This window comes from Aquila chrysaetos, chromosome 2 (assembly GCF_900496995.4).
Source record: "Aquila chrysaetos chrysaetos chromosome 2, bAquChr1.4, whole genome shotgun sequence".
NCBI classification, from domain to species: Eukaryota; Metazoa; Chordata; class Aves; order Accipitriformes; family Accipitridae; genus Aquila; species Aquila chrysaetos.
In genome coordinates this window covers 26,703,258-26,727,711 of record NC_044005.1, presented here as the reverse complement: position 1 = coordinate 26,727,711, position 24,454 = coordinate 26,703,258, and the positions used below count along the sequence as shown (strand labels likewise).

Below are 24,454 nucleotides of genomic sequence, written 5' to 3'. Positions count from 1 at the left end.
TTAAATTAGGAATTACAGAAGGCGGAATCAAGAGGGGAATTTACAAAGATCTACATGGGAAGGGCTGTATAGCTTCCGGAGCACAGCTGTGTTGGGTGACAAAGGAATGTACTCTGGTAACTGTAGGTGGTGGAGGTTGAAACCCGTTTAGCCACCATTCAGTCAATCAGTGTAGGCATACTCAAGTCTGAAAGTAGCTATGAAGTGCAGTGGTAGCTCTGGAAATGTGTTGCTTGTGGTAAATGTGTCTGCATTGCTTTTTGCTTCTGGGTTCTCCCAGGATACTTTCTCACAGAATAGGTGGGAAATGTATAGAAGGAGAATGAAGGTGCTAATTCTCTTCTTTGTGACAAGTAAACAGTATAGACCTTAGCTCCTAGCAGACAACATAGATTTTCTGAGTGACCTTGATATATTTTGTATTCAGCTACATAGTGTTTGTACAGGGTTTGTTTCTGTAGCGAAACAGAAACATGGGTTGGGTTATGTCTTAGTGGTCTTCTGTCATCATGAAAAAGATCCATGTAGAAAGGGATTCACAAGTAAATGAAAAGTTTAGAGCTGGAGCTCTATCTGACAATGAATTTCCTTCCTGCACCTGCATCCATTCAGTTCTAGGCATCTGCTCTGTGCTGTGATTCTCCAGGCCATGTTTCTGCAATAATCCCTTTGGAGGGATTTGGAGAGATGAAATCTGAAGCTTGCTTCGTATGAAAATTTGGATGGTTTAGTTGAGGACAGTTTTTCTTTTAAGGCAATCTGATTCTTCAGTACTGAATTTATGACACATAGTAATTTCTAAGCTGAGACTATTATTTTAATCATACCTGAAACAGTGATATTTTGGAAGGTTCAGATGTAACTGCAAGGCCCAAAGGAACATAGATAGCTAAAGCATATGGCTACTACTTGTGCTTTTCTTTTTTTTTCCTGGACACTTTCTACTCTTCTGTCATCTAAGACTCATTTGGATTATTTTTTTGATCTGGCCTGGTTTTTAAAGCCTGTCTTGCAACAAGGACCAAGGGTTTTAGTTCTGTGGGAAGGCAAGGCTGCCATGACAATGAAGGGCAACAAAAGGTACCAGTGTACAATAAAAGCATAATAGTATGGCAGCAAGTGCCTGTACAGGCAAAACGGGAGGAGCCAAGCAAGGGTTGGGCTCATTGTTGAGGGACCTGGAACCAGGACACCTGGCATTGAGCCACTAGGTATGGATGTGGATTTGAAGCAGGGGGATTGAATGAATAGAAGTGCAGGCATTACAGAGTAGGCTGGCTGTTTGGAAAGTGATTTGCAGAAGGGTAGATATTGGTGAAGCTATATGGGAGCGCTGTGTGGTTATAGATTTGGACAGACAAGGATTTGGTCTGAACCAGGAGGGGGGAAAATAGGGGCAGAAGAGAGAAACATGTGGGAGAGATTTAGTAAACAGCTGGAGAGAAGTGAGAAGTCAAAGACCATTGGTATGGGTTGAAAGGGAGAAAGACTTGGCATGGGAGTGTTTGGGGACTCTGGGTTATGTAATCTTGGTGGCTTTTGACAGGAGAAGTAAGGGTTTGAAAGCTGAGAGAAGGTTAGAGATAAGGCTTGTATGAGGGTGATTTAGTTAAACAGGTCACTACTTTCGTATGCATTTCTAGACAGCAGACTCTGAATTGTTATCTTCTCCCTCTTCATTCCTCTTTTTAAGCCACTTGAAATATAATAGTCTTTTTAAAGTAAAAGCATTCTAAAATAAAATGGTATGAAGACGACCCCTGGAAGAGACCATCACATAACTACATAAAAAAAATAGTACAATTGTTTAAAGCCACTCCCAGAAACTTGGAGTTAGTCTACCATGTTGGAAAGTACCTGGCTGGTATGAAAGGGACTTGATATTTGGACTTAATTATGTTCAATGGCAAGACTAAGATTATTGATTTGGAGGGTGTGTGTGAAAGAGAGACTTTTGAAAATATTACTGTTGCTGTGGACTGTGTTTCTTTTCCAAGGGCAAGAACTTCTAGTGAGAGTTGAATGCCTTTGTGCCTTGGTTCCCTGTGTTGTGCCCAACTGTGTCCTGGGGACAGGGGTACTCTGAATACATTACCTCCTTCCAAGAGCATCTGGGAAGCTTGTTTTCCATTCCCGTTCTTGTGAGAATTGCTTCTGGTATCTGTGTACTAGCATGGGTCTCCAGGGTTCCCAGGAATGTAGCCTCAACAGCTGTGCTTGGAATGATGTTGCCATTCTGGTTGGGAGTCCACCTCTGTCCCTCTCCAGTCCCTGCTGTTCTTCACTGTTTCCTATTGATGCCCAAAGCACCTGTTTCATGTTTTCTCTCTTAGACTCTTGTGTTCTACCCTCTGTATTAAACCAGTTTAATTTATTAAGCCAATTGGCTGCTGAAATGACAATGTTTAAAGGGAAAATTTTAAGTGTAAGTATCTGATGAGCTTCGAACAAGTTACTTAAAATCTGACATCTTAAGAAAACAAGATTTTTGTGATTACATCAGCTTTCTGTCTTGTCAGTCCTCTCCATTCACTTCTGAAACACCAGATGGGAACTTCACAGTGATAATAATAAAGTGAACAGTTCTTATAATATGGGAGGTGGAGATGGTAGGGAAAGTAAAGCCTCTACTGATGTAGGGAAAGTAAAGCCTCTACTGATGTGTGGTTTCATTCCCTTGTACACAGTTTTTGGTCCTCACAGACTGTCTTACAAAGTGTGTGAGAACATTATGCTTTTCATTAATCTATATTTTTGAAAAATATTTTTCATTATATCATCTAAAATTTCATCAGTGTATCTTCATGCTTGCAACATGGGGAAAACAAGGGTGCCTTCACAGTGGTATACAATAGAAATATTGATCTAGAACACATAAGAAGCATTACTTAATCCCCTGCATCACTGTATGATGCCTTGCTGCCCAGTTGCAGGAATGAGAGAGATATGAATAGAGAGAAAAGGAGCAGTGTTATTCTATCTTAGACTAGAAAAGGAGCAGCTGTTTGGGTAACTTCTGTAACTTCTTTAATGGTAGGTGCAGGAAAGATGTTGCCTTAAGGACACACTGAAGTATGACAATCTCAAGTTAGGTTATGGAACGTAAATACTCAGCATTACAAATTAATAAATACAGTGAGCTGCTAGGAAGAATCTTTATTGTTAAATATAGCTCTTAACAATGAATGTTAGTTTTTACTTCTGAGGAATATTATTCCATTTTATTTACTTAAAACCACAGATTTACAATGTTTTTGTGATTACATAAAATCTAATAATAAAGCTGACCTTGAGGTTATGACAAACTGCCTGATTTTTGCAGTACTCGCCATCCTAACTATAGTATTCCACAGTATCCAAAATTAACAAGGTGTTCCTCTAGTTAACTACCCAATATGTTTGGGAGCAAGCAACACAGAAATCTCTATGGAAAATGCGTGCCTTTGAGCATCCAGCATTAACCTGATAAGTTCATGGCTGAGTAGGATAATAAGGAGGTATCTGAGCTCAAAAGCTCATAAGAAAATAAGTGAGAAAGAGAAAACACCTGTCCAAATTCCCCAAATTTCAGCTAAATTAGTCTTGAAGGTAGCACGTTCTTACCTGTTTCATGAAAAATGTGAAGTGCATAGACATGCAAGGCCCATGAGAGTGTTTCAGTCGAGGGCTAAAAATCAAGTGGAGTTCAACATACCTGTTCTGTTTGGACTGCTGTCTAGCCAGTCAGAATGCATATATTAATTAGCAGTGAACAGGCTTCTAATTTGGAACTAGCTGCAACATGTGCTGCTTCTTGCTTGTAAGTTAGGGGTACAGAGGGAGGAAAGATCTTGAAGATATCATAGGTAGCAGACTTGTGAATGATGTGGTTATTGGCCAGGGAGACATGCAGGGATGCCACAGGAAATCAGTTTTCCTTAAATATGCTATTGATAGATTAATTTATTAATTCAGTGGGGATATAGTCTACAACTGTAGAAACAAATTTTGGAGGATATGGGCATTAGAGAGATTAAATAATTTCTTTTGCATTATTTTTCACTATAGTGGATACAGAGGAGATACATTTTCTTTCCAGGTAATAAAGTTAAGCTCCTAGGAGGAGAGAGAGGCAAAAAATGTTTTGTGAGACTTCAGTGGCTGGGTGGTGTACATGTAGGAGTTGAAAAACGCAATAGTAAAGTGACAAAGTTTCTACTGAAAGATAAAACTGGTATAAAGGACAGAAAGGCAACAAATGTGCTTATCTGTAAGAAGGACCCTAAAGTTTCCTGTAAATTAAAGCAGTGAGTCTTGCTCCACTAGCAGATATATATTAAATTGAAATCAAAATGGAATTTTAATTCACCCAGATAAACGTAATTCAGACCAAAAAAAACCCCAAAACACCCAACCCATGTTTTGATCTATTAGAAATCTTTGAACTGAGAAAAATAACATCTAGTGAAACTGGTTCTTGTTGTTCAAACTTTAAAAAAAGTTTGACAAGCTTTCAGCAACAACTGTTAAGCAAGCCAGGTATCTGTAGGGTGAGAGGTAAAGTTTTGTTAGAGATTGAAAACAGACAGAAAGCAAATGAAAGAGTAACTAGCCAGTTTGCTATACAGCAAGTGGATAACTGAAGACGCAGAATACAGAATGCACACAATGGAGCGTAAAATTAAAGATTTGAAAGGAGGAGGTTCATAATGACTGGCATATTATTACCTAAAGAATGAATATAAAAGCAAGTTATTACAGGGTAATATAGGATGAGAATTTACAGTAGATTAACTACTCTATAGTGTTCATCCATGTGAACACATGCTTATGCAGCTCATGTTTTATTACATGAGGTAACTCCTTGCTACCTTCAGTATAATGTGGGCTACAAGTGTCCAGATGTTCAATTACTGTGAAGTTATATGTGTGCTGTATACTTAAACTTGAGCCTACCTCCTGGTAATTTGTCAGTATGTCTGTATTCTTTTGTTGATTATTATGAGAAAAGCGAAGAGAAATTTAACAACTGCATTAACTGGACAAGACAATGGCACATGAAGTTCTGTGTTTACAAATAACTGATTACATGACAAGCAATAATTTTAACCACTTCAGATAATAAGCTTTAAATTAGTCATTTGGGGGAGAAAAAATGAGTTTTGTTCTGGAAAGCTCAGTGGAGATACTTGTTATAAGTCAAGCAGTAAAGGCAACAAAAAAAAATTATTAGCATGTTTAAGGAACAGGATAGGAAGTAGTATGTAATTATGTAAGCATCAATTACATGCCCTCCTGTGAAAAACTGTTTTCAGTTCTGGTTGCCTTTCCTAAAGTGAATTCAGGAAAAATAACTGGGATTCACAGATGGGTGACTGCAACAATCGACTGCAACATGCATTTTTGTCGAGGAAGTGAAAATATTACGCTTGTTTGTTTAGGGAGGAGATAGGTATGAAGGAATTATACAGAGCAGTGGATGACAAGGTAAATAAAGTTGATTTTATTCATGCTTCTCATAAGAAGGGGATATTCAGTTTAGTAGGAAGACATCAGAGTAAAAACTGATAATAAAAGAGAATAGTCATTGTCACAGAATATACTTACCTTCTGAAACTTCCTGTGACAAGATAGCATTAAGGCAGAAAGCTTAACAGGCCATAGTTACCTCAGAAAGAATAATGAGTGTTTTGCAAATGATAGATCCCTAGGTTTTAACATACAGAAATAAAAATTAATTTTCCTTATCAATAAGATGTTTCAGTTAGATGCATGGAAACTAAAATTTCTTCCATATTCTGAAATATGTCAGGCAGGCTGGTAAGTTTGCTGGGCCATTGCTCCGAACTGACCTTTTGTCTTTAACACTGAGGAATGTGTGCTATGCTGCTGCTTCCATATTTATGACTTTTTCTTTGCTACATTGCTTTACTGTAGTCAAGCTAAATATTTCCTTTACGATAAGTGGGTTACTGAGACACTTGTGAGGAAATCAGTACCTGAAATTATTGACTTCCCTAGTTATGGCATGCAAATGATTGCTAATTATTTTTACAGAGTGATGATGTCTTTGTCAGTATGTGTAGTGTAGTGGTTTGCCTGCATTATTGTCAGTGTGTTAACGATATTCAACTCAATTTTTCAATTGTCCTGATATTTTCTTGTTCAGTTTGCCCATTGCCTAGCATGAGCCTAAGATAGTAACAGTACTATTGGATAATCAAGGCAGATGTGTTGGTGGTGAGTTGGGGAATGAAGCCTGAAGATACAGCTCAGTAAGCCCCTTTCATTGTACAGGAACTTAATTGACTTTCTTGCCTTGATTTGTGGTATAGGGACCTTACTGGCTACTGTGTTACTTCTGGACAGCTGAAGCAAGAGGGTTTTTTCGGCTGTACCTACTGTTAGGTACAAATTGGCCTTTCCTGATGGATAGATGGATGAAGGCTGTGACCAAAATAATCCAGACCACTTTTCCCTCTGCTGTGTTCCATACCAGGCATTAATTCTAAAGTCTTTATTTCACGTGTGTTTAGCATAAAATATTTTCGTGTGCTTGTATTGCAGGACTTTCTACAGGGAGGACATTAAAATGCACACCATGTGTGTAGATCCAGAGCCAGGTGGCTGGATTCTGGATATGTTATGTGTTTTTTCTTTGTGAATAGCATGCTACTTCTCTCTGAAATATGCTGCAAGGTAAAAAGAAGGTTTTCTTCTGCAGTGCTGGATCTGTGTGAGGTCCCTATCCCTGGCTGGTGTGGGGGGCTGCAGTTGATATCTACCAGGCTGTAGTACTTTTCAGTTCACTAGCATTAATAACTACAGAATATGCTGAATTGGCCAGCTTCACCAGGAGGGAGGAAGAAGAGAAGGAGGAGGGGAAGCCTGGTGGGAGCTCTGCCCCTCTCTGTGAGGGAGAGTGTGAGATTTCAGGACCCAGCTATCATTAGGAATAGCTCCAACTCTTCTAGCCAGGGAGTTTAAACACAGGGATAACATCAGACCACCCAGGCAAGGGCTATACTGAGCTGCTTCCATCTCTGCTATGCAGCCAGTCAGTGCCCAAGATCCAGCAGCCAGGATTCCTGCAAACATGCTGACAGATCCATAGGAGGATGGGGCACTTCTCTCATTCTACATTTTTCATTTGGACAGAAGGTAGAAATCAGCAAGAAGCAGATGAGTTTACTTAAACCTTAGGACAGGGGAGAGGGAGTAAGGAAGAATTGGAACGGGCACTTTACAGTGCCCTAGAGTGATCTTGAAGGAATAATATGCCACAGAAATTCCAAAATAGCAAGCTTCAGCTTAGCATCAGCTACAACAAATAACCACTCCTCAGTTACCTGTCTCAATTACACAGTGTGGTACCCTGGCCTGCCTTGTCCTCAGCAGAGGAAAAGTGCCACAAAGCAAACTACCAGTGTGCCAAAACACACTGTACAGGTCCTGCTGGGCATTCAGCTCTTTCAGTTCTAGTCCTGAGTGGCGCAACATGGTGACTCCAAAAAGACCATGAAACTCAAGGTGCAGCAAATATTTGCAGGAATTTGGTGGGGATATTTTCCCCACCAAAGGGTTTTTTTCAGTGTTAGTCCCTTGCTTTGACTCAACCCACTTTATCTGAGTCTTAATCAGATTTATTTTCCTTATGTAACCATTTGGTTGGCTTTTACCCTTCTGTTGATGGAAAGGAAGGGAAGTGTAAAGGAAAAAGGCATCTCACTGTAACTGGGAAGAGGAGCAAGAAGCCAGGAGAAGTCTGAGGGATATTTTTCTTTCCTTTTTCACACAGCTCTGCACTGCTGCAGGGCCCTGTCTCCTCCTCATCCCCAGGCTTTTCATGCAGGAGCTGGAATTACTTTTAATACTGATATGTAGTATCAGCAGTAATATAACTGGTCTTACCAGAGGTTATAGGAAACGAAAATGTCAGTGTAGTTTCTGCAGTGCTCAAATTGAACCCTTTCTGCTCTGAGGCTCCAAAGGGAATAGGAGCAGAGGCTTTTGTTATGATGCAGCAACATCTGCAGATCTGCAGAGAGTCATCAAATGGGCCAGGCTGAGCAGCTAGAACTCATGTTATGGGAAAGACTACACCCTGATCATCAAACGTTTGACAGGACTGTGCCTTATCAAAATCATGCCCACTGGGAAGTTCTGAGGCAGAGAGTGTCTAAATGAAAGCCTGACTTTTTCAGGAGAAGTAAGAGGGGAGTTCAGCCATCCACAACAGCAGCACTAACTTGGATTTTTTTTTTCCATTGTTAGATGGATGCATACACTGGAGACACTACAAAGGAATTTGCAAGTTTGTCAGGTTTCCCAGGAATGTCTCTGGCAGGTCTTTGTCTGGAACATTTTCTGGAGACTGGAACACTTGTGCTTTGTATGCATATGTATATCCTGTAAGCTGGTAAGCTCCATGAGCAGAGAAGGAATGTCACAGGCCTTTGGCCAGATCAGCCTTGGTACGCACACAGATTTCACACTTCCCAGGCTGTTAGCCCCAGTTCTTCCCTTCTTCTGGGTGGTTGGTCCTGCAAATTCAAATCTCTACATAAAATGAAGGTGTTTTAGTATGAGGTGTGGTCAGCAAGCTCGCCTGGGTAACAAAAAGGTGGCCCTAGAAAAATATGTTTGTATTACATAGTTTCTTCAAGGAATTTGTAGTAGGTGTATTTTGTGCCACTATTCAGACAGTGAAAGTGTGTGTGTGTGTTAGACATTTGTGGTTTGGGGTTTCCTTTGCCTCTTAAGGAAAGAAGCTGGTTAAGATCCTGTGATGTTTTCCATACTGGGATGGCCTGTTGGATTCCAGTATCTTGACGCATTAAGGAAGACAAGGCAGGTGGACTGTTTCCAATAGCACTGGAAGACTGGGGTGCTCTGTTAGACCAAGTCATGCTAGCCTGCGCTAGATCACAGATGTACATGGGAGCTCCGTCGTGAAGCCAAGAAAATGCAACATACAGACTGGGGAGAGGACAAATTAACAGTGAATATTTATATTGTTGTAGCATCTAGCCATAGTCATCTCTGAAGGCTGAAAGAAGAAAAATGTAACTGAAAGAACACACCAAAATTTTTTTTTTTAATGGTATATTGTTAGCTCTTCCCTTCTGTTCCTGGGAATATAAATATTTCACTGATCTTGAAAGCCTCAGGGGTATGTGTGTCTGAGGAAGGCTTGGCAGGTAAAAATACAGTGACTACAGAAGCCGGGTAATGGAAGAAAAGAAACATTTCTTTTACAAGCTATTGGATAAGGATGGCATTGCTGGATGAAAGGTAAGTAATAAAATGGAAAATTAGGGATTGACTGAAGGGTCTTGAAGGAGTCAAACTGAGCACACAGGAGAAAATAGATCAAAAGGCAAAGGAGACAAATGATGAGACATTTTGCACACTTTCAGTTTTCTAGTGGAATGCTTCCTTCTTTGAGCTTATGATATAGTGTCATCTTCTCCCGTCTGAGGCATCAAAACCTAAAGATTCTGGTCTGGTCATAAGGTAGAGGAGCATTGATTTTACGTGTGTCTTACCATGATCTCTGTCCAATCTTTCTTTAAAGGAAAAGGTTTCTCAGTGAATTGTTGATGTTCGTATATACCTTTAAAACTTGTTGATAGGGTACATTGTGCCAGAAACTTTAAAGTAGGCCTATGATGACTGCATTCTTTTGGCATATCTCTTAGTCTTGATCTTTGAAATATGGTTCAAACTCTGGATCCCTTTTCCTCCTCACCAGTCAGAAAGATCCAAATGGAAATGTGAGATGGGTGAACTGGAGAGGATTCAAGCGTAGCTCCAAGTAAGAGAAGTGGTCTTTAGACTTTGTAGATCTCCAGTCCCCAGCACTTTATAGGCAACAGGATATGACTGGCCTCTTGCAGAAAAATAATAAAGCTGCCAACTGGGGAGTATGAAGTAGGCATTTTTTGTAGTGCATTGCTTGCTCAGTGTTGTAACACATTGACCAGTGAGACTCAGGATCTGCTGTTCAGGATGTTGGTAATAAAAATTTAAGTTACTTTTCAGCTCTCTGCCAAGAGGGGAAGAGTAACAACTTCTAGTGATGGTGTGTCCCTGTTCACTCTGGTTGACTCCTGTAAACTAGCAAGAGAAACACCCAGGCTTTTAGGACGCTTTTCCTGAAAGTGTGGAGGCTGATCTGCAGCACTGATTTTTTTTTTTTTTTTTTTTTTTTAATTTTTGACGATTGTTAACATTTGCTGCTTTAGCTTATTTGAAACATTAGACAAAATCAAAATGAAAATACTCACTTTATAGAAAAAAGGTTCTTGAATATGATAATGGGAAGCTATTGAAAGAATAGTGTAATGTAGATCAGAAATGTGAAAGATATTAAGCTCCTCTTCTGACTCTTGCTTGTGATTTCTTAAAGGTACTGTACAGTGGGTCTTTGTAGGATGCTATTCATTAGGAAACAATTCTACCCTGGAATTTTCTTTCTTCCTATTTCTTCATATTTCCTATTTAAATTATAAAGCAGATTAACAAAAACAAAACCCTCAACGCTTATATCCAGCACTTCTGGGTATCATTCTGTGTTGTGGCCTTGCTTTCAATCTTAAATTTATTCAGAAATAAATTTCTCTGAATAAAGCAAGACAGTACAGACCAATTCTTCTAAGCTTATGTGTCTCTGCTGTCAAGAAGGTAAGTGGATTGCAGTCATAAACTTACCTTGTAACTCTTAAAAAGAATTAAAAAAAAAAAAGTATTTTGGCATTATGCAATAATTGGTCTTTTGGCTTATTAGCATTGTATTGAACTAAGTATAACAGTACATATATGTGCTGTTAGGTATTCTAACACAAGGCTCTGTTTGTCAATACGGCTGTGACAACCCACATGTTCTTCCATCCCCTATTTCTTGTACTGCTATTTATTATCTAACATCATCAAGTGGGCTCTCCTCCTTCCATGAGAGCTTTTTGGGATTTACTATCCTATTGTGTTCTTCACTCAGCATGTTACTTTCAGCCTGTGAGCTTTTGCTGTCCCTGACAGTTTAATTGTGGCAAAACTTTATGAATCATTCTATCAGGAGAGATATTAGCTGTGTATTATTTTGCCTTTTATAGACTCCACAGAGAACATATTGATGTGAGGAGAGATGTTTGAAAATAGGGATGCTTGAAGCGTGCAGTACAGCACACACAGGTGTCCTGTCTTATTGTCAGTGTCAGAAAAAATATTCTGAAGTCCCTCACTGCTAGTGAAAAAGAGGAATCTTAGCAAGCAGGAGAATTTGAACCCATCTTGATACAACTCAACGTGAAAACTAACTTTATTCTTGTAGATCCACTCTAATAACCACCTTCCCTGTTGAGCCCCACTAGACTGCCTTTCTTGATTTTGGTGTTTGTTTTTGTTTGTTTTGTTTTTCACTACAACAATTTCTGAAGCTGCAAGCTATTCTTTATGGAGATTTTTGGTATCTGCTTTGGTCCAGGTGCTATACATTATCTTCTTTTAAGCCAAAGTAACAATTGATTTGCTGCTCAGTATTTGCCTCTATAAAGGGAAGAATACAGTTTCATCAGGTGCACAGGAGGACTAGTGACTAGAAAATGAAGCCACTCTGCTGAGCAGAGATGTGTTCGGAGTGCCTCAGCAATCCACCAAGGCAACATCCTGGCAAGTTACTTATAGCAGCTGAAATGTCTCAGCGCATGGCACAGTAACAAGCAGTAACACCCATCTGGGTGGGCTGGCTGCAGCTAAACCTTATACTCTTGCTGGTGTTCTCTCTCTCATTCTGAATCCCTTGCCTGTATTTAATCCTGCTGTAGTTTAAACACCTGTCTATCTGCAATGTGTGAAATGTCCCTACTGCCCATGCTAAGCTATTTGCTCACCTGCTTTGCTTAGAAAGACAGCTTTCAAAAAAATGATGATTCAGTATTAGAGAGGAAAGCATTATCACATTAATAGAGCAGGGGTGAGGTGGTAATTCATCAGAATAAATGGTTCTTGGTATCAAGATGATGAGGAGAGAAAATTGTGTAAAGTAATCTTCATTTCACACATTGGATGTGTTAGCAAAGTTGTGATCACTGTTGCTGACAAGCTAAGAATTGTATATATCCTATTTCATTTACCATGTTGGCCTCTGTGTTTGCCTCATTTGCCATTTGTGCTTCTTTTCAGACAATAAACTCTTTGTGGCCAGAAACTGTCATTGTTAGGTATTTGCATAGTGCCTGGCACAATCAGAACTAAACCTAGTTTGAAGCTTTCTGTTATTGCAATGAAAATGCTTTAAATTTTAATTAAATTCTATGGAAGACAACAACATTTAAGGGTGGGGTAGAGGCACCAAAGTTACACCTAATGCTGTTTTCCATATAAGATGGGTAGCACTGCCCATTACTAAGCTTGCCCGATATGTCCCACTGGAAGATCTTGTTTTAAATTGCTTGTAATGTTCTGAAACCCTCTCCATTTGGACTCATGCTTTCTGTGCTTCATGTTCAGATTTCAGAACACTTCAGGCAAGGTGAAGTGTTCCAGCCAAAACCAAGGCTGGATTTAAAAAAAACATTCTGTGCATTTTAATATCTACAGAACTTTTCTCTTAAATCTCTGAATCTCCCATGCTTTGGAATAGCAATTTGGAATTTAAAATTTTGTCCAAGCTTGATTGCACAGTAACTATCTGAAAAGCTTCAGGTGAAATATATGCAGCAGCACCTGCTAGAGGTTTCTCAGCTTCCTGGAGGTTCCCTCCACACTGAGGATGCTAAACTGAATTTCTCTGTATTTGCACCTCTAGAGTACTGAGGCTTGAGACCCCATTCTCCTGTGTTCTCACTTACCACTTCCAGTGCTGGAAGTCTGTAAGAATGAAACTGGACTGAGCAGAATAAGGAGAATGACACCTGAAACGTGGAAGTTGGGACTGATTAGGTGAGAATAATGACATACAGACAAGGAGCAAGAATGGGAAGGGATAGAGCTGAGAAGGAATGAGATGAAAGCAGTTGCTTTTGGAGAAGTGGGCGGAAGCCTAGTGCGTAACCACTATAACTTAATCCTGTCCAGAACTTGAAGTAGGAGTTAAGATTTCTGAATTTACAAAGTGCTTAGATGCCTTGTACTACTAAACCACAGGAGGAGTGGCAACCTACTGTGTTACCAGTTGCAATGTTAGTTCATGTTCCAGAGTTCAGTCAGAGGATATGAATTCTGCAGTCCTGCACAAGTCTGTTGAAGGTATGAGTGTAGTGTATTGCAATGAAGTTGGTATGTACTTGTTTGAGTAACTGCGCACAAATTCTGGTAAAAGACCATTAAGATCTCAAAGCTGGGAATTCACAAGCTATCCTTAAGTCACACTTAAGTGACTTAAGCGTCACTTTTGAGATCTGGAGCAGATGCAGGGCTAATTGTTAAGGCACAGACAGAAAGAAGAGCCTATGTATGTCTCATTGGCTATATGCCTTACAGTTGCCACAGAAGCGAGCAGGAGCAACAAAGGTAAGTCTTGCTGGCTGTATGACCTTAATCCTGGTGCAGAACCAGGTCTGTTCTGTGCTCCTAAAAAGCAGCATGTGATCATGTAATTGAAGGCAGTCATAAACTTAATTCTGGCAATGCCTGACTGGGAATCTTAGCTTTGCAACCTTTGTAGTGTTTTGTAACCTTCATGAAATGTTTGTTTGTTTTTTTGTTTCAAATGTAAACTAATACTTAAACTGCTGTAGTAGATACCATTATGTGATGTATTTAGGCTGTCTTCAATAATCCAACATATAGTGTCTGCTTGCAGAGTTTGATCTTTCAAGAAGATAAGCAATGCAAGAGGAATGCTCAGAGAAAGAAACAATGGAATACTTTTTATATGCTTAAACCCACATAGGTAATTTCTTTAGAGCTTGATAAAACAAACATATACCTAACATGATATTAGGCTATCATTAATTAGTGTATTTACTTGTGTGAACAGTTTGGACGTGGTTGTGTGAGAAGTTTTTCATGTGTGGTAGAGTTTGGTTTTGAATTTTATATCCAAGGTACTTATGCTGTTGGGTTGTGCCTGTACGTTTGCATAGAGAGGTGTAGAGAGAGGACAGATGCATATGGCTGGCTTTGTGACACAGCTCATGATAACTGGGCAGACACTCGTCTCTGCTCAGTGTAATATGAGCTTCTAGCTTTTGATTAGTGCATGCAGAGTTAATTTTTCACATGGCAGGAACGTGATGTTCCTTTCTTTGGCATTTTTGCCTCATCTTTGTCCTTTTCCTCCTTTGTTCTTCTGTGAATGGAAGGGTTGTAGTTTTAATGCTGGTACTTGAATTCAGCTCAAGCATGGTGGCTGTTAGTGTCATCTCTCCCACTGCTTTATGCAACTAGCACAGTTTTTCTGCATCTGAAGATTTCCCTTCTCTAGCAGTCTTACTTCTGTTAGTACATACTCTATACAGTTTACTCAGTTTACTTAGTGACACCTTCTCCTCTTTCCTTGGCTTTTAATTGTTTCTGATGTCTTTTTTTTTTTTTTTTTTTTTTTTTTTTCCAGTTAACAAACCTGAACTTGGCAAGTGGAGCTATAAGCAAGGGGAAAGGAGCTGCCCCACAGAGCTACCGGTCACCACTTAACAAAAGAGGGTCATTGTGGGCTGTTCAGTCAGACACTCATATAGCTGACAAAAAATCTGTCTCTTCAGCAGTCAGGTAAGTTAAAATTGCCACTCCAGCTTTTTGAAGAAGAATGCAATGCACTCAGGAGCTCATTCATAATTTGTGTTTGGCTTCTTGCTCAAAAGATAACATTTAAGGGCCTAGTACTGATTCTTCTCAGGACTAGCCTAGAAACTAGGTCTATGAAAATAGAGCTGTGTCCCCAGAGCTGGCAGGTTCATGGTGAAATAATGGCATGGATGAACATGTAGAATGAAAGGGAAATGTCTGTTTCTCTTTGGTCATTTCTCATCCCTGCATCTGTAAGATTACGTTTGCTGGTGTTGAGACCTATACGCAGAAAGCAAACTTACACCTGGTATTGCAGAAATCTCCAGTAAGGCCTCATCTTCATGCTTTTTCCTTGAATATGAAGTTTAGATTGTTCAAAGATAGAGCAGTATCTTGCAGTGTTTATAAATTTCTTTTTCAGATGGCTTCTTTATGCTCTTTATTAATTTTGGATGTTGGAATTTATATTTATGGCTGATACACTCATGGGACTCGGGGCAGAGGACTGTGATTCTGCAGTAAAACCATTCTTCCTTGGACTGAAAGAGCAGTGAGATATACCCCAAGGATTCTGGATCTTGGAAGCTAGGAGCAAGGCGAGCTTGCTGCAGTAGACTAGGCTGAATACAGGCCCAGAACTGCTAGACATTTGAGTTCTTCCTTTGCCACTTCAGTAAACATTTATTCCTTTGCCTAAGCCTTCATTTTTGTCTTTTAAAATAAAATAATGAGGCAGATATTCTCCAGCACGTGAGTTTAGGACTGGAAATCACTGTGTACATGAAAATGATGATTCTTGTCATTGGTGCCTGAATGCTACTGGAAAATGGAGGGAGGTAATGGAGGCAGATACACAGTGCAGAAGGCATGTGACCTGAGTGGTCATCCTTTCCCAAATGGGTCCCTCAATAGGAGGATTGGAATGGGATTTAGAAAGCTCAAGTAAAATTGTTCTTATTTCATCAGTCACTGCTTTTCATCCTGCTTGAAGAAGAGGAATGTGAGAAATGAATTCCTGGCCTGTTTCTGTTCCAGCACAATGTTTGCCTCTGGGGTTTAGAGTTATTGAGAGAGGTGGTGGTGATTCTCCTCTTGGAGCCCAGCCAGGCAAGCTATTACCTAACCCAAATAAAGAACCAATCCAACAGGTGTAAACTGTCTTCCCCTCCTACATAGCTTGAGAGAGCAGCAGAGTGCAGGCTGTCCTAGAGCTTCCTGTTCCTTTCTCAACCCTGCTTGCACCTCTGCATGGACTCATAGGCATAGCTGGAAAAGGATTACTCATGGTCAAAATCTTCTGTTGCAGAACTCTGCAGAAGTCACTGTAATTACTACATTGCTCTGAAACCATTTCAGTTACATGTTACCTGTAGATCTGAGAACCCACCATTTAGTGCCCAGAACTCCACTCTGAACAACTTCCAGGGCTGTGCCTCATCTAGCATTGTATGCATAATTTAATGCCTTTAGAAATTCTGTTTTATTTTGTACAGCAATCCAAAAGTACTTCGGAATTGTCTGGTCACAGCTGGTATAAGATTCCATCTTCAAACATCTTATGAACCATTTGGTCTTTCTGTACTTCAGTTGCTCTGTTTTTATCCTCAGAGCAAGTGACAGACATGTCTTAAGACTCTTTATTGAATTACTTTATTTTCATGGCTGCTTGTATTAAATGGCCAGAATACCTGGAGTTAAAAGTTTTATGTAAATCTGGAAATGAAAAAAAGGGATTCTTGAAGCAGTGCTGGATTACTTGGGCTGTGAACTTTTATTTAATGAGAGAATTCCAAAATGAATATCAAGGTCATGATATATGGAGATGGCTATCTTGTATTGTAAATGCCTTTTTTGCTACTTGATCTGTTACACTGGAGCAAGGAGTTCATAGAGGGTCATCTGACGGGTGTCAGCCTGTGCTCAGTGCTGGATGACTGACTGAAGAAAAGCTTCCTGTTTTGTTCCATTAAGGTTCTGGTCTATCAGTTGTAGAATTCGGCAAGGATGGAAATGTTTTATAAATGAGTGTCTTATCTGGCTTGTACTTGGCTCCAGTTCAGACATCTGCCTCTGAAACTCAGTCCTTACAGTTTTTGTATGGCTTTGTGGTAAATCTAAGCCATTTTAGTGCTGCTGAGGTTTGTCTGTAAATTTTGTTTTGATGCTTGCAATCTATAGGATTCAGGCTATTCTTACTGACAAATCTTCCTCTTTAATTCCCACTCTCCCAGTACTGACTTATCTAAATGTTTTTCAAAAGAAATTCTCCCTTCTTTTGTTGAGTTCTTTTGGCTGTATGAGATGAGGTGCCAAATCTGCTTGCCAAAAGGCAAAGGAGATCTTGAGTTTGTAATGTAGAGACAGAGAACAGTTCTGGATATGTTAAAATGTTATTTTATAAATCTGCACTGCTGTGCCTTTTGAGATTTTTTTTTTTTTTTTGTGGGGGAGAGTCACTTTCTGTAAGCATTGATGCTATCCCCACTCAGATGATGGTTTAGGCTTTCACTGTAGCCTGCAGGGCTACGCAAGAGGTGAGATGTTCCAAGTTGTATGTGGGCTTACTTCTGACTACAGTAACATGGCTGTCAGCCTCTGCCATGTTTGCTGCAGCCCTGCCTTTGTTGCCCTCTGTAGCTCATTGATGCTGTGCCAAATCTGCTCTCTCCTTCTTTAACCCTAGTCCTGTCTCATTGCCCTATTTCAGTGTTATCTCAGCTTCTTCGCAGCTTTTAGATTGGATATTAGAAAAAAATCTGTTTACTGAAAGGGTTGTCAGGCATTGGAACAGGCTGCCCAGGGAAATGGTGGAGTCACCATCGCTGGAGATGTTCAGAAAACATGTAGACATCGCGCTTCAGGACATGGTTTAATGGGCATGGTGGTGTTGGGTTGACAGTTGGACTCGGTCATCTTAAAGGTCTTTTCCAACCAAAACGATTCTATGATTCTCACTCTATCCATCAGGCAGGTTTGTCACCCTTTCACATTCTGCTGTAAAGGCACTAAACGTGATTACATGTTTTGTAGTAGAAGTATTTAAGACTCCCATGTATAATTTTTATCACAATTTTAGTAATGTAATCTAAGGACAACAAATATGAAAGTGATTCCTCATTATCCAGTGAAACTAATTTCCAGTCACTGAAGCCAAGACCTTACTAGAACTGCTGTTGAAAAAGCATTCTCCTGAGACCATTCTCAGTTGCATAATAGAGGTGAAAAAGAAGGTGTTCAAGAGAACAAAGCTTGTTGATTCAGAACCTAAACTAACTTTTGAGTACCTGTTGGCAAATAGGTGCATAATCCCTAGTGGTGGGGGTGGTAGACATTCCTAGAAGCTTCTGGCACTGGAATCTGCAGCTGCTGTGTTACTTGTTTTTTGGAAAAGACAGTGGATTTCTCCTCTAAAAATAACTTGGGCTCTGCAGGTCACTTAATCTGCAAGACCTGGACCAAAGCTAGTGAGAAAGATTTCTTTCTAACTGGTACAGATTTCTGTGTTTTCTGTGGGCACCTTGGATTCAACAGCAGCCATCCTTGCTCAGGTTCATCTTTTAGAACTCATATGGGCAGTCAGCTGGCAAGAATTCAGCAGTGTTGGTCAGTATTTTCTCAGACCTCTGTTTCCTTAGCTTCTTGTTCTTTCATAACATCTTTCTCAAACCTAAAGACAAGATCAACCTAGCTCTTTTAAAGTACTTGGCATATTTTTTCCATGGATCTTCTAACAGATTTATCTAACTTGGTTAGGGCAGGCAGGCAAGCAAGCTTCCCTGTCATCAATTGGAGGGTAGAATGGCAGTCCAGACTATACCAGACAGCCTGGGAGGGCTACTGCAGTCAGCAACAAGGAGTTATCCTCTTCTCATTGGTTGACATGCCCAAAATATTTCTTAGCTCATGATTTCAACCAAAGTGCTCAGGTTCATCGAGAAATTATGTTTTGTTGGTAGGCTATCTAATCTGGGTTAAATTGTATAAAACCAGTTTTTTTCAATTTTCTGATCTAAGGGTTTCTAAGTTTAATTTGCTCTGGTGTCATTCTCAGTGGTAGTAACAGCAGCAGCTGCTCAGGGCTGTGTGCACATACCTGTTATATGTCCAGGTTCCCAAATAGGCTCTTCTTTGTGTATTTTCATTTTTATTTTTCTTTGCCTGGAAGTATCAAATGGGGTGGGAATCTAGAAGATGCCGCCCATCCATTTGGCATCTCAGGCTTTCACGAACCCCAAACAGTATGCCTCGTGTGGAAATTCTGGAAATATCAGATGTGCAGTAAGCCTGCGGCTTTTTGAAAGAATCAGACTTCATGCCCATTCACAGCATAGTTAGAGCATTCACATAGTAGGTGCTTCTGGGTCACATTGCATATATTTACGGCTCACGTACAAATCAACTGAACAATATGGGTGCAGGAAATCCAGTACTGCTTAAAACGTTAGCTTCCTGTTCTAATAGCAAATATGTATTCATTTGTATCCCAAAAATTCTACACAGAAAAATGATTGTATACTCTGCCTTCTTGCACAGCCCAGCTCACAAACGATAAGAACCCTGTGCCACATCCCCTGACAATCTTACACTGCTCTTGCAGTCCCCCAAACCAGGACCTTCTTTTTAATCACTGGCCTTCCTTAGCCTTGGCTGGGTAGTGGATACTTTATATACTCCCTCCCTACCTAGAGCCTACTACTGCTTCGTGCTAGTTTCATTTACTGCTAGGGGTACATGTACTACATGTTCTAGGTTTCAGATGTTCTGCTCTGATCATACTAAGTATATATCCTTTGGACTTGTGAGGATGTGGAAGAGTCTCTGATCTCTTCTGAGAGTTTGTTTTGTGCTGATGTAAGTGGCTTCTCTATTTCCACAGAAACTTTGAGTTTTGCCAGAAAGACCCCAGACAATTATCACAGGCTAATTGTGGTTCACCGGTCTTGATCCTTTGTGTCAAAGGGGCAGCTTGCTGCGTTTGACATAAAGGGAAGGTGAAGGTGGCTTCATTGTTTCCTCAGTTTTTATTTTAAATTTTGGACATGTGGAATGTAAAACAAGAAATTGGGCTTGGACCCTGACTGGACAGGCTCTGAAGAGCTATGAGAAGAGTGATACTAGAATAGCCAAGAGATGTGCTAATGTGCAAGGTGATTCTCACAATGATAGAAGGGTGAGCAGTTGATGGGACAGTCTTGCTTTCTTGCAAGACTTGTGAGTTAGGCCAGGGTGGGCTTAGCATGGCAGAAGCGGCATGGCCATTGCAGTAGGGGCTGTGGGAAAGAGCTAAATACATATGGTCTTGCAGCTAGAAGTAAGGAGGAGAGAATTCCCATGGATCTTGGCAGCTAATGCCAAGTTTTTATAAGAATAAATCTATTTCTCTGTTACATATGTGTTGCCTTGTAGTTCTGCATCTTAAAGGTTGATAGTGACTTTATTCTCTTCCGAATCATTTGTTTCAAGCTCCCTGCAGTCTCTTGCAAGGTAGAGGCTGCCCGACTGCTGTCCTGTGCCGCACTTGCCAAGTGGTCAGAGCCTATTTGTTTGCACAGCATCTAGGTGCAAGCTACCTTGGAGATGGCTGCACTGATGCCTCTGCAGGAAATGAAGGGAGAAAGCAGCAGGCACTGAGGGCTACACAGTAGGCCTTCAGTTCAGTTTGAGTAAACTGCATTGACCTTAACACCTCCTTAGCTAAGCAGCACAGAAGTGCCAGAGCAGCAGCAGACCAACAGCACCAAGTCCAGCCCTGTGCTAGCATAGCCACGTGTCTGTTCCTTACTCCTCATACTGCTTGTCCTCTTTTCTCTTTACCTCTTTAGCTTTAATGCCTAAATTAATTCAATTTCTTTATCTGAGGTGAAGGAGTAATTGAGGGTGGGTACGGTGATTTTTCCATGACCAATCCCCTGTCTGCATCTCCTCGGCAGCTCTGTCACGCAGATTCTGCCTGCGGTCCTTGAGAAGCAGCATTTCTGAGAGCCCCGAATTTGGGGTTTGGTGTATTACTACCTTCTGCTCAGAGGAGGTTTGAGGAAGGCGGGCGAAAAATAGGAGTACTGCCTGGGTAGCTGTACGTTCTTGCAACTCATCCTGTCTCTGGTTTGTGCATGTTCTTCCTCTACCCATACATATTTGTGCCTGTAACACCCTTTCCCTGCCCCGGCAACCTCTTACTTTTTTTTTTTTTTTTTTTTTTTTCCCCACACATCTCCCAGGGTCACTGGTGACAACTTGTTAACTGTGGAAGTGAATTGGCTGACTTAAACTTCAGAAATACATGGCTTGCCTTGTATTTTTTTTCTATATATATTTTGGTCACACTAAAGAAACTTGTGATGGCAGGTCCAATTACTCTCCATCCTGCTCGGAAATCGCCCTGAGCCTCAGCACCATGGGTTGGCACAGTCCTGAAGGGTCCCTGCTTCCCACAGCTAGGCCTTGGCTGTGTCTGTCTGGAGCCTCCGGGAGAGGAAAGGCGGAAAGCTCGTGACTTGCCCAGACAGTCTGAGGCCTGGCCCTGCAGCCTCGGCTCCCCAGACGCTGTTGAGTCGGACTTGGCTGGCAGCCGCCGCACTGTTACTTTTCCGAGGTAATAAGTGAGATTAATCGCAGGACCCTTTCCAGAGGCGAAGGGGGTTTGGGCCACGTGCACGGAGACTGTAGGAGCCAGTGCTGGGGCTGTGAGCCGGAGGTGAGAGCTGAGGCCTCACAGCAGGGCAGAGTGGGGCACCAGCGGACTTCTGCGAGTGTGTCCTCTCCACTCAGCTACTTCTGGGAGGCTTTGCTGGAGCTGCAGCCTGGGGCCTCCCTTGGACTGGCTCTACCTGAGCACAGGGAGCACAATGTCTGCATTACCTGTGTATGCTGGCCTTGGGCAATTAAGGTTTTTGCAAATAGCTCTTGAAATTTGAGGGGGGCAGATTTCTCTTTGACTGCATGACTTCCTTTCAGAGAAGCTATGAGGATCTTTCCCATTATTCCCAGCAAGCAGCCCATGTTGGTAGGTGGAGGGGGGTGACAGGGGTTTCATACCTTCCCCCAAGCCAATACTGCATAATGGTTTTGGGTTTTCTCGTTGCAGCTGCCTCCATAAACTGACCTTACCCTAATGTAAACATAGGATTTGCTGTCCTGGACTGGGCTGCTAATCTGTCTAGTTCTCCTGTCCTGTGCTTCAGAGTGACTACCACCACCTTCTTCAGTAGAAGCACAGAGAATGTTCTGATGGGCAGCAGTGACATTCCTTGTCTGAGGGGGAAGCTTGCTTTTACCCTCCAACTGTTAACAGCTGGCTTGTAGTTCTCACAATACTTTCTGTTCCACATAGTCCAGTGTGGATGTTGTTGTTAATATGTTTTTACTTTCTGGAAAAACTGTAGTCTCATTGAGCTGTAGCAGTGAGTTCCACAGGTGAATTACATATTATGTAAAAGTTCCCTTTTAATTTTTTTTTTCCCCCAAATTTGCTGAAAGTCTCTGCACCCTTATTACATGAAGGCAAACAGAAATGCTTGATTTATTTTCTGCACTGTTTATTCTCCATGTTTCTATCATCTCCCTTCTTATTTGTCTCTCGTAAACTAAACAGTCCCATTCTTTTTAAGTTCTAAATGGAAATCTTCCCAGCCCTCTAATAATTGTCTGGCTGTCTTTATAGAGATGACAAGAAATGAAAACAGTACATCAAGTAGGAGTAAAATACTGGTTTTATGTAAATAACACTATTGTAGCTTTATTTTCTAACTCCTAACTTATACTAATATCTTGCTGGCTTCTGACCATGCTAAACACTGAATTTTTTATTTTAATATGCACTTGTTTTTCTTTGATTATGGCAGTAAGTGTAAAACTGAGCAACAGGTATAGGCAGTTCATGCTGATACAATTTTTTTTTTTTCTTCTTTCCTTCGTCACTAGTAAACTCTTCTCTTCCTGCTTTCAGCTGCCACCAGTGGATTTTGTTGGCTGTGATGGAAGTCACATGCTGTTTTCTGTTCTAATAAGTATCTAATTCAATATAGAACAAGTTGAAATCTTATAGTGTCTTGCACTACTTGACATATAACCTCCCCCGAGCCATCCCTGATCCTAGATCTCTTTGAAATATCCCTTGTAGGTTCTAGATATTTCCAGTTGCAAAGTGACCAGCAGATCTCCCTTTCCTCTGCATGTATTTAAACCTCCCAATCACCATTAAACTAGTTGCTTTCCAGAATGGTATTCAGAGGGTTAATGTGGCTGTAGCCCTCACTTTAGTAGCTCTCATGGCAGAGATAGACTCTGCTGCTTACAGCCTTCCAGGAATGAGGGACCCCCATAGTCTGGTGCTCTGTGGGAGCAGCTCTGGCCACAGCAGCCTTTCTCTCTAGAGGAGTTCTGAAAGGGTTACAAGGGAGCCTTGGCTGTTTCTTTGAGCTATTTGGAAAGGACGGGCCTCAGACAGCTTGGCAGGAACCTGGGGCCCTGTTTTTTCCAGCCCAGCCCTTCCTTCTGCACAGAGCTGTCAGGGAATCCCACGAATGTCTAGTTTCTCCCCTTCCCTAATTTTTTTTAGCAGTATTTTTATCCATCCCTGGCCCTTCCCCACACAAGGATCTCAAGTTTTGTCCATTGATCGGTCTTGCAGGTAGTGAGGTAGAAATGAAAGCCATGCTACCATGCCATAGCTGTTGGAATTAGTTCACAGTTGTGCAGCTGAGAAGGGCATTGGGAGGTTTCCCAGAAGAGCATCCTTTCTGGCATTGATCTTAGGGCAGGTCTATCTGGCCTAAGAACAGAGGGATTGAATGGGCCCATCTTTGAACTGTGCTATTCCTGTGGGTCACATTGAGGCACTTTGAAATCTCAGAGCTGCATGTTCTGTATCCTCCCTACCAGACACACAACAGAATGCTGCTTTGTAAAAATGGAAATCCCCTTTGTAAGCCAGGCTTATGAAGGACAAGACAGGTTAGCAACTTTTCCTTCATTTGCCTCATGCTCTCCAGGGCTGTCCTGAAGTTGAACTCATTGTGAATATTTTGGAGATTTCCAGGTCTGCCCTATACCTTTTCACTTCAAGAAAATGGAGGTGTCTAGAGGGTAGTGTTAGAAAGGAAGTTTGGTCACTGGTGAGAGCAAAGGTCTTGAACAGCTGTGTTGAAGACATTGGTGTTGTACAGTTGAGAAAGAGAAATTGAATTAGGATTATCTTGCTATCTCAGTCAGCCTGCCAGAATTTGGGAGCAGGGTGCGATCTGAGATCCATGTGGAAAGCCTTTCCAGAAGGCAGCCCTCATATGGGGCAGTCCCTGGACAGCTCTCTGAAGTCAGCAGCCAAAGGGCCTGGAGTCAAGCTCAGATGAGTTAAGGGTTTCAGTGACCAAGTACAAATACCAGAGCAGGAGGTAGCAAAAGGGGCCAAAGGATTTCCTTCCTGCTAGGCTTTGTTTTGGGGCTGCCTTCCATTGTACAGTGAAGTTTTCACCACCAATGCATGTTCACATTTTCCATCCAGACCAAGGTCACGCTTTAGCTTGGCTTGCTTAGGATGAGCATGTCACTCTCTTTGGTGTTTTATCCTGTGAGATAATTGGGAATTCCCTGCCAAAAGCACGAAGAAACCCCCTCCCTGTCCCTGAAAGTGTTAGTCTTTCCTATGAAGATCCTGCTTTGTCACCTAATTTTCCCCACCTTTGTGACTGGGGAGTTTTGTAGCTGACAAAAGAGTTTCTGAATTGTATGCTGTTGGCTCCATGACAGC

The 24,454-nt window shown here is 41.2% G+C and overlaps 1 protein-coding gene across 13 annotated transcripts in view; it reads left to right on the top strand.

Moving 5' to 3' along the window:
* TTLL5 (tubulin tyrosine ligase like 5) overlaps window positions 1-24,454 on the top strand; it is a 145,550-nt gene that overhangs the window by 67,255 nt on the left and 53,841 nt on the right. For 11 of the 13 annotated variants that reach the window (XR_005931968.1, XR_005931967.1, XM_030003084.1 and 8 more), the window contains one exon: window positions 14,537-14,691. Coding sequence is in view for 10 of the 13 variants with exons in the window: in XM_030003084.1 (XP_029858944.1) it covers window positions 14,537-14,691 (155 nt within the window). In the remaining 3 variants the exon portion in view is untranslated. Of the gene's footprint in view, window positions 1-9,094; window positions 9,274-14,536; window positions 14,692-21,054; window positions 21,283-24,454 lie in introns of those variants that run through there. The other 2 variants (XR_005931969.1, XM_041122022.1) reach the window with 2 other exon arrangements.